The sequence below is a fragment of the Leptinotarsa decemlineata genome, unplaced genomic scaffold, assembly GCF_025532065.1.
Source record: "Leptinotarsa decemlineata unplaced genomic scaffold, Ldec_3_MD MMD2_P_RNA_scaffold_5, whole genome shotgun sequence".
Classification (NCBI taxonomy): domain Eukaryota; kingdom Metazoa; phylum Arthropoda; class Insecta; order Coleoptera; family Chrysomelidae; genus Leptinotarsa; species Leptinotarsa decemlineata.
The window spans coordinates 10,457,223-10,467,929 of NW_027412532.1; the positions used below are offsets into that span (position 1 = coordinate 10,457,223).

The following is a 10,707-nucleotide window of genomic DNA, read 5'->3' on the forward strand; positions in this document are numbered from 1 at the left end:
TAATAGAAAACGAAAAACAAACTTTGTTTCATATTTAAATAATTAATTTTATATGTTTCAATAGTACTTATGATGCACTGTTTAGAACCTTTGTTGTAGTAATGAATATTACTGGAGTTTTTTCCCAACACCAAATCGTTATTTTTCACACCTCGACACGTGTTTCGATCACCAAGTGATCATCTTCAAAAAGGAAGATTGAAACTGTTTTAATCTTCCTCTTTGAAGATGATCACTTGGTGATCGGGTGGTGTCGAGGTGTTAAAAATAACGATTTGGTGTTGGGAAAAAACTCCAGTAATATTAATGTTTCAATAGTATTGATACAGTTAATCTGATATTGTAGAATTGAATATGAGTAATTATTTTCCGGGTGCTGGGTAAATTATGGTGGGGGAGGGGGAGAGTAAAATATGGAGGGAGTCCATCAAATATTTGAATAACACTTTATTGTGAGATCTCCACTCGACAGTTCGATGAAATCGAAGCTTCATTATAGTGAAACACGTACAGTGGTTTTGTAAACTGTTCGAGTAGTATTATAATGCATTGGTTCATGAGATTGGCAGTTCTCAATACACTAAGACTATCAGAATGAATGTTTTTCTCAATATCCTCACAATTTTTTCTTGATATCACCCACGATATGCACTTAAAATGTTTTTGAGCAAATCTGAGGAAAAGTGTTTCTCCGGTGGATAAAAACCACCAATTCACCTGAGTAGGTTTATCCACCCATTTAAAAATGGCATTGGGCTTTTTGCTGTGACAAGGAAACTCACTATCATAGAATCTCCATCCACCGTTGTATAGGTGAGACGTAAATATTAATTTTCTTCCGAAATGATGATATATCAGAGTTGCATAATTGCATCAATTGTTAGCTCTGCAATTTTCAGGATATAAATTGACCAATTATCTTCGTCAGGACTATTTAAACAAAATTATTGGTTTGATAAAGGACTGTGTAAAGAATAGCGATATAGATGGCACATGGAAAAATGCTGGGGGCTATTATTGTTGCAGTGTTTTTGAACGCATATGTGATTGTTGCGGAGGAAGAACTTCGTGAGTACAATATTGATACTTGATATGATATTTCTCATTCACTCTCTACAACAGTCAAATTTATTGTTAGATATAGAAACGGATTCACACGAAAGTACTGTTTATTCTACTGAATATTCTGGAAGTCCAAAAGTTCCAGTTGACTCACCACAAAAACTCTTTTGTATATTTTTTCGAAATTGTAGTTTTCAACATCAAATGGATATGTTAGATGTTGACAGTTGGCTGATAGATTTCTTTGAATGTATTTGTTGATAATCATAAACAATTCATGAAGAAATTACAGAAAATAATTCCAGTATTGAAAAAAATCTTTTTGAATAAACGACTGTGGAATATTGCATTTATGAAATATTCAGTTCACTTCACACTTGTAGTGAACTATACCTCTAACTTTCGTCACTTTTTCAATGTTAGTAATTTTATTTCAACCTTAATTTGTATTCTCAATACGGACGTTGGGAAATATACTGTTTCGAAAGGTATCCCTTTAGAGTTTTCTATTTCTTAACATTATTCTTATTGAACAGAGCTGCAAATTTCCTGACATCTATAGACAGAGGGAACTATAAAAGTATTAATGATTTTTTTCAATTGATATATTGCAATTCCAGAACATTCATAATATTAAATGTTTCTTAGAAATCTTCAAAGTTCTGGAATCCAAACGGAATTATGGGAAAAGTATGATGTCATCAGCAAAGATATATATTGGATTCTTGCTGTTTCCCAATAAAAGGTTGATATACAATAAATGGAGGGTTCGAGACAATATGGCTCCCTGAGGAACACCATCATTGATGGTGAAAGTATTCGAGATATATCCATCGACGGCCACTTGCAGGAAATGTTCTTTCTGGAAGCTAGAGAGCCATACATAAAAATGATCCGACAAGTTATATTATCGAAGTTTGACCAGCAAACCCTTATGCCACTCATGGTCAAAGGCCTTAGATATACCAAGCGCAGCAGCTCCTGATTCTCCATGTTTCTCGATCGCTTATTCCAAATACGCTCAAGATGTTAAAACCTTCTGAATATTTAAGGATTTGGTGGTTTACGGCTTTCTCCATGATTTTTAATATCATTGCTAACAAAGCGACTGGTTTATGGTTATTTGGAAGAGGACCAGACGCCTTGTTGATATTAGGCTGTTTCGAAATTCGCCTGGCTAGACGTTGTCGAACAGTGATTTTCATCAATGTTAATTCTTGTGGGAATAGCGGTTGATACCTTTCCCAGAATATCGACTGTGGAGTGGAACGCAAGTTGTTCAGCTAGTAAATTTACTTTTTCAATAGCTGTTGTTGCAATTGAACCATCAGCTTGTGTTAGTGATGGAATTGTGGATTTTGTAAAGTTCCAATTACGAGCTTCAGCTACTAACCAGAAAGTTCTAGATCCTTTGGGATTGGCAAGCGGTTTATCCCTAATTCCCTGATTGTGAAATTATTTGCTTTCATTTATTTTAAGTTTTATGAAAGCACAACTGATGACCACTTTTGAAGACCAAACTGAGAAAGCCAAACAATTAACACTGATGACTCTTGGATTCCACCGAATACAAAACGTTTTCATTTGTTTACTGAATGTTTTTTCTGTTTCAGCTTCTTTCTTGCATGTATGTCATAAGGAGGATCCTAATTTGGAACAGTGCCTGCTGGCATCTGTAGAGGACATTCGTCCCTTTCTAGTAGATGGTAATATAATTCTTTTATATTTGAAGACTGATGGCTAATCACGTATTTTCTTCTAGGTGTTCCAGACTACAGAATTCCCAGTTTGGAACCATTGGTTATGAAAGATTTTTTCTCTGAAGAAGCAGCCGGCATGAAAATCATGGTTGATGATGTCAAAGCCTGGGGATGCACAGATTATTTTGTCAGAGGAATAAAGTATGGAACAGTTTCTATAAAGACTTTGATACCGTACAGTTCATCGATTATAAGCACACTAGAATTATCATCTGAGCATCTTACATTGGAATTTAGAGTATCTAATACAGGCACTCCGTACGCAAACCACTGAATTTGACTTATAGTATACTGTCTGTGAAAAATCTACTCTTTTACATGCCGTAAAAATCACACCTATAATAATAATAAGTTTAATTTCCTTAAATTTGAAGGAATTTTGTAAAGGTTGCCTTTTATGTTTCGGGATTAGAGAACAAAAACAAAAATTAATCATCGAAAATCACTTTATTGTTTTTCAAAATATTCCCCATGATGATCTATACACTTTTGCATGCGTTTGAACCAATTTTCGAAGCACTTTTGCCACTCTGATTGAGACATCTCCAAAACATGCATTCTGAATGCAGCAACCGCTTCTTCAGGTGTGGAAAAACGTTGACCTCTGTTTGTTTTTTGAGTGCGGGAATGAAAAGAAGTCATTTGGTGCCGAGTCAGGACTATACGGCGGATGACTCATCGAATCGATGTTTTGGGTGCTCAAAAATGCAGTTGTTTGAGCCGATGTGTGTCGCATTGTCGTGGTGAGGAGTGATCCGTCTTCGGCGGTTGGTTTTCCTGATTTCTTGGAAGACAACTAGCAAACAAATGGTTGTGTACCACTCAGAATTGACCGAAACAGGCGACCTTTTGCTTGGAAGTGCTTTGTCCGCGAACAACTTTTGTTGGATTTGGCTCATCTTGAAACACCCATACAGTCTACTACTGTTTACTTTCGAGCGCATACGTGTAAATCCACGATTCATCACCTGTCACGATGTCATAGACGTGTTTAGAAGCACCGCGATCGTATTTTTTGAGCTTTTTCTTCGACCAATCGACACGAGCCTTTTTTTGAGTGATTGATAAATTGTGTGGGTTCCAACGCGAACAAATTTTTTTGATAGTCAAATGTTCATGTAATATTGAATGTATGCTGGTCCCACTAATGCCTAAGGTTGTCTTAATCTCACGATAGGTCACATGACGATCTTGCAATATCAGTTCGGGCACAGCATCAATGGATTTCGGAACAACAACTCATTTTGGACGACCTTCACGAAATTCGTCTTGGAGTGAACTACGACCACGATTGAAATCACCATACCATCGATAAACACTGGTCTTTGATGAAGCTTCATCGCCAAAAATTGAAATAAGTTCATCCATGCACTGTTGCTGAGTTAATCCACGTCGAAAGTTGTAAAAAATAATCGCACGAAAATGTTCACGATTCAATTACATTTTTGGGCCGAGATGAATCTTTTAAGTTACTGTAAACAACACAAATAGCGCGCGTATGTCAAAACGTTCTGAGTACGTATGAGCTCAAAAATGTCCAAGGTTACGATAGAGCTGGCAGTTACCAGATTTCAACACTAGGGTTGCCAAATCCCGAAACATAAAAGGCAACCCTATGCACTACAGCACATTCCATTTCATCTTTTTACGCGATTACCGAAAAATATGATTCTAAATCTGAATATGTTTCAGTGTTAATCTAGACACACATCTCTTCACATTGTATATTGATATTCCCAAACTACGCATTGAAGCTCATTATACTGTGGATGGTAAACTTTTGGTTATGCCAGTCAAAGGAAATGGCAACTTAGAAACCAATATAAGTAAGTCACAATTTGAAATTTACATGACTACATGACTAGATATATCCTTTTATGGAGAGTGAGAACTTCATTACAAACAATTGTTATTTTTCAGCGGATATACACGCTACAGCTCAGCTAACTGGGGAATTGTACCAGAAAGATGGAGATGATTACTTGAGATTTCCCACTTTTGATTTGAAGGTGGATGTGGGAGGTGGTTCTGTTCGTTTAGAGAACTTGTTCAATGGAGACAAAGTTCTACGTAAGCAATATTTTTGCCTGTGTTTTCATTCATAAAATATATCAAGTAGTTTATTGTGAATATCTGTGTAAAGTATTCCCAATATTTTGTGAAATGAAATATGTGTAGCATATTTCACAAGAAGACCCACCTCAATTCATTATCGCAAAAGAACGAATTACTGATGTTGATTTTGCAGATATTTGAATCAATCCATGACAAGTATTCTTTGAATATGAACGTCAACGTTGAAATACGGTGTGTGAAAGACAAATGGAATAAATTCATCATTTCTGTTACTGTACATATTTGAAAAAAATGCCGAAACACATCAAATGTAAATTACGTGTAATTTTACATTCTTCAACGTAAAAATACCACCACCCTTGAGAACATCCTAATCTTAAATGAAATTGTCTTCTAACATTATTTAACATATCAGGAGTGACCGACCAAATCGCAAGTGTTATTCGTTCTTTTAAGTCATTGAAATCTGAAGGTTTAATTTTGTACACATTACTCTTTACATATCTCCATAAAAATAAATCAAATTATGAAAGATCACGTGATCGCGCTGGCCATTCAATGGATCTTCTCCTTCCTATCCACTGATTGGGAAATGTTGTATCGAGGTATTACCGGACATGTGGTAATGTGGTGGGGCTCCATCCTGCTGAAACCATATCGTATTCACTAGAACTTGAGGATTTCCTGGATGAGGATGTGAGCTTGCTGAATTTGAAATGACATCATTGTGGAAAAGTGCCAAATAATTATCGCCATTCAAATTTCCCTCAACGAAACAGGGACCAATGATATGGTTTTCTACAATCCCTGCCCAAAATATTAGGCTTTTGAGGGTATTGCTTGTGTTCTTCTTTCATCCAGTGAGAATTTTCTGTTGACCAGTAGTGGCAATTTTGCCGATTAGCATAACCGTTAAGGGGAAAACTACACTCATCAGAAAACATAACGTCTTCTAATTGAATAATATTTTTATCCAACATGTCCATCATTGGCTCACAAAAATAAGTTCAGCAAAATTGTCTTCCATAAGCTCCTGAGCAGGTATCATTTTATAGGGATGCATTTTATTTTCTTTTAATATGTTTACTTTCGATGTATGGCTAACATTGAATCTAGTGGATGTCTGTCTACTCGATGTATGTGGATTTTCCTCAAAGTCAAGCATCACATCTAATTTGAGTTCATCACTCATTGTATTGGCAGCTGCTTTTTTTATCTGCCCCACATGACCAAGCTAGCGTAACTGGTTCTTTATTATGGTTATTGTTCCATGAGATATGGGCGGTAAATTAGGAATTTTCCCATGAAATAGGCGAGCTCTTCCTGTTTTGTTCGGGCATTAGATTAGATTAGAGTAATATGGGGCTTCTGTGCTGAACAACCACTACACTGCGATCTTTGCAGATCTATTATGTATGCCCTCATGTATGCTAGAGTTCCTAGTCTAGGCCCGTCCTTGTAACTAGACTCCATAGGCCAGACCTCAAGGTCCCCATAAATTGAGAGGGTTGTGGTTTTTCCTCCCCTAATGTTGGAAACCTTATCCGTGACAGACCTTCGCAATAGCATAGTATGTGTACGGAGGTTGGCAAAGCCTGCATAGGGCTGTGTCTGCCAGTCCGATGTTGTTCATGTGTTTGTTCAGTCTACAGTGTCCCGTCAATAGCCCGACCAGAACTCTTATTGATCGCCTATTCAGACTTAGTAGGTGAATTTTGGCGATGACTCTTTAATGAACTCTTTGGCCTGTCTCATACCCGGCGCCTTATTCTACCATTTTTGAAATTGTTTTTCCTTCCAGTTGCTGTTACAAGTTTTTCGCAGCGCTTTTGCTGTACCACAAAAGGGTTCTGGGCCAATGAGGGAGCGTCATGCTCCTTCTCGTGCTAATGAATCAACCTCTTCGTTGCCCTTGTATCCTGTGTGGCCTGGTACCCAGGCTAATGACAGTTTGTTTTGACTACCTAGTTCTTGTAGATTTTCTAGGCAGTTCCAGACCAGTTTGGATTTGACCTGCATAGAGCTAATTGCTTTTATAGCTGTATGGCTATCAGAGTATATTGCAATAGTTTTTTCCTTAAACTCTTGCCTTAGTAACTCTTCTGCGCAGTGACGTATTGCTGCTGTTTCTGCCTGGAATATCGTCACTTCTTTACCTAAGCTTAGTGAGACTTTTGTCTTTGGTTTAGTTATATATATATTCCTGCTCCTACACCTTCTTCAGTTTTTGAGCCGTCTGTGTAACAGGCAATCTCTGCATTTATTGGAGGTCCTCCCTTCCATGCCTGTTATGATTGTTTTGAAGTTTTTTCCGAAGCTATACTGGGGAAGCATCTCATCCGATGGCATTCCCATTATGGGGTCGTTTTCCAACTCTTTGTTTAGCTCGTCGTACCTTTTACCGTGCAGCATGCTTATAGGCATTTGCCCTCTGGTCACTCTACTGATGACTGACCTGGCTTCCCCTTGAATATATAGATGTAGTGGCGTTAGGTTCAGCAAGAATTCTAATGCGGCTGTTGGGGTAGTTCTCATAGCGCCCGTGGCAGCCAGGCAAGCTTGCCTTTAAATGCCACTTAGCCTTCGAATCGCCCCAGCCTGCTGAGTCTTTAGCCACCATATCACCGAGCCATATGCTATCATGGGTAAGATCGTGCATTATCTCCATAACCAACATTTGTAAAACTTTTACCATTTCCGTTAATCTAACCATTTGTCAGAATTGAAGTTAAAAAACTTTAAACTTAAATTAAAATACTGACAATTGATATTTTAATATATAAAACAAGTTGACAAGGCGTTCTGAACTAACGTTGCCATGGATAGCATTCACAGTTTTTTAAAGGATGCCATCTAAACAGAACATTGCTATGGTTTTTGCTTACTTTCTTACTATCAATACCTCATTATGAAAGAAGTTTTGAGTGTATTGCAATAAGTTTTGAGTGTTTTTCATCGAATTTCGGTAACCACAATTATTGCAATAAACTTGAAAGCGATAACATTTTTGAATAAAAAATAAAGACACCTTTCAAAAAAGTGGGGGTTGTACCTATCATTCGACGGGGGTAGTATTTTTCCGTTGAAGTTTGTCAAATTATAATTTAAATTCAACGTGTTTCGGGATTTTGTTAAAATATGCACCGAAATAATGAATTTTTTCCACTTGGCTTTTACACACTGTATATTATTAAACATCGATTCTATTTTGCAAAAGATCTTCACAGTATTGAAATGCTTTGTTTAACTGTTTGCATTGAAATAATAGAATCGAGTATGATCTTGAAAACTAAAATGATTGATGTAGTCGTCACTACGTGCTAGGAGAGATCATCATTGAAAATGAGAAATGAAACCTTCTATGTTTTATTTTATTAGTTTGAAAATTCTCATATAGGACGAAACTGCAGTAATGGTAGTAGAAATAAAAGTAGTAAAAAACAAAGTTTCATTTCTCATTTATAATCTTGAAAACTGTTGACAATAAAAAAGTGAGGGGCAAGTGACATGTATTGTTGATATTATTTTTTTTTCATAGTGATTGTTTTTTAATTCGAGTGTTTGAAAAAGTCTTTTCTTTCGTGAAATCATTAAAATATAAATAAACATATCTAATGTTCATCACAAAAAGTTCATCCAACGATTTGAAACAATCTACTGCGTATCATACTGAAACAATTATTTATCTATCATATGTTAACGTCTTTCGGCTTTACAAAGATTATAATTCATCAAGGTGTGAACATATAAAAATTTCACGTAATAGAATATCTTCCATAATTGGAAAACATGTCAAAATCAGAAATTCTTGTCACTGAAGTATTTAAAATTTATTAATTTCTCTTTAGTTCCGCAGAAGAAAGTTATGAAATGTTTCATAAAATAAGATCATGAGGAATCAACTATTGATTGATACAAATTAGAAAATATATTGGACATCAATAATATATAAAATTATTTGCACCTTTATTCATCTGGCATACTCAAATTTAAATGAATATTTATCAACAGAGCGTTCAAAAAGGGTTTTGAGTATTAGATCAAATTTTGGTGAAAAATTGATGTATTGGAATGGTTTCAAATATATATTTTTTCCCTAAGGTTGCGCAAGTCGGATCCTTTTTCCGAAGTCCCGATACATTCGGGAGGGCGCGCCAGCATTTTTAACCAATGACCACTCCCCACGCCGTGAGATAAGTGATCATTTGGTCCGAAAATTATGTGCCGAAAACAAGCGCGGTGAGCCAAGAATGACAGCCTTCTGCATCTGTCCGGCTAAAATTTCTGCCTCAGTGCGGCAAGCCGATATGGTTTTGAGATTCGAGAGTAGGGAGGGCATCATTCCACCAAGGACTCCAATAATTAGAACAACTATATTGACAGAGTAGTCTCAATAGAGTCTGTGGAGTTTGAAGAGAAAATATTGATTTTTTATCCGTTTTTCCTAATTTTTTCTGACGATATTCGTTTCGTCAGGAGGTGAAAACCCCACGACAAATACCATCTTGCTCTGATGGTCAATAAGAACCACATCAGGTTGTGTGAACCTGAGGGTGGAGAATCAATAGTTCCACTGAATTTAGCATTTCTTGTTCCCCACAACGGATTCAATGTCCTCCGGAGCTTAGGGCAACTCAGGTCAATACTGTCAATACCTTGGAAGTGTCATGGTCGGTAATGAAGTACTCTCAGGGCCGCGTTATGTCGATGGATATAGGCTGAGACTGCATGCTGACAGGCGGCAGGCCCTGTACCTTGTGTCAGGAACCTCCATACTCATTACGCGACTGTGATAGACTGATGTATGTCATTAATATAATTATTTTCGTATTAATTTCAGAAGCAATATCATTGATTACCGTAATATATTACTTCATTAAATTGTTTCAGTTGGAATGATCAATGATGTCGTCAACAAAAACTTCGACATGTTTCTCAAGGAATTGATGCCAATCATCGAGAGATCACTAGCATCGGAATTCAAGAACACTGCGAATGCTGTTGTAGAATCTTTCACGTACAAACAACTTTTTCCCCATTGAAATACAGAACAAGTGTATTGATTTGAAATAAAACTTCAGTCGAATTGACAAAATTCACTTTCTGAATCTTGAAGTTGACACATTCATACAAATTGATTCACTTTTTATTATTTTATCAATATACTAATATTAATTGCAGAAGTGTGGTTGATATATAAAATATACTTGGAGTTGTTCGAATTATTAACTCATGATGTATTAACAGCATAAGTTCAGTTGGTTATGATCTCGATTTCATATTATGATAAGTGGAAAAAAATTTGTGAAATTTCTAATTTTTGTGGAGACGAAGAGATTTTGGAACGGGTAAAATTATGGCAGATTTGATGAATAATGACATAGGAAAGAATGGAAAACTGAGATCATTGAAATTTATACCCATCACAAATTAACACTTTAAATGGAGTGATGATATCACATACCAAAAAAAATAGTGAACTGAATAGTTGCTTTTGTTGTCGCTGACCAATTCCACATAGCAAAATCTGTTTACGAAAACACAGACAAAACACCGAAACGTTTTGATCTTTCCGCCTGCCGACGAAACATTTCGTTGTTGACAAAAACAGTTCCCGCGCCAAGAAGTCTCCAAAATATTTCTTATTTTGTCAACTCAAGTTTTTATTTTGCCGAAATCGTCACAGTTACTGTTTTGTTTTGGTTTTGTCCATTTTGTGGAAATCCGCCATAAAATTGTAAATAAAATGTGGTTTATGAAAGAGAATAATCAAGAATAGGGCTGATAGTAGGTATCACTACTGATATTT

General features: G+C 36.3%; 1 protein-coding gene across 1 annotated transcript; it reads left to right on the top strand.

Moving 5' to 3' along the window:
- The first annotated feature begins 915 nt into the window (after positions 1 to 915).
- On the top strand, positions 916 to 9,997 carry LOC111513395 (circadian clock-controlled protein daywake). The gene is made up of 6 exons (XM_023169597.2): positions 916 to 1,068; positions 2,676 to 2,768; positions 2,825 to 2,963; positions 4,515 to 4,648; positions 4,743 to 4,892; positions 9,789 to 9,997. Exons 1-6 carry the CDS (start codon positions 987 to 989, stop codon positions 9,938 to 9,940), a joined length of 750 nt encoding a protein of 249 aa, XP_023025365.2. The 5' UTR covers positions 916 to 986; the 3' UTR covers positions 9,941 to 9,997.
- Positions 9,998 to 10,707: the final 710 nt, after the last annotated feature.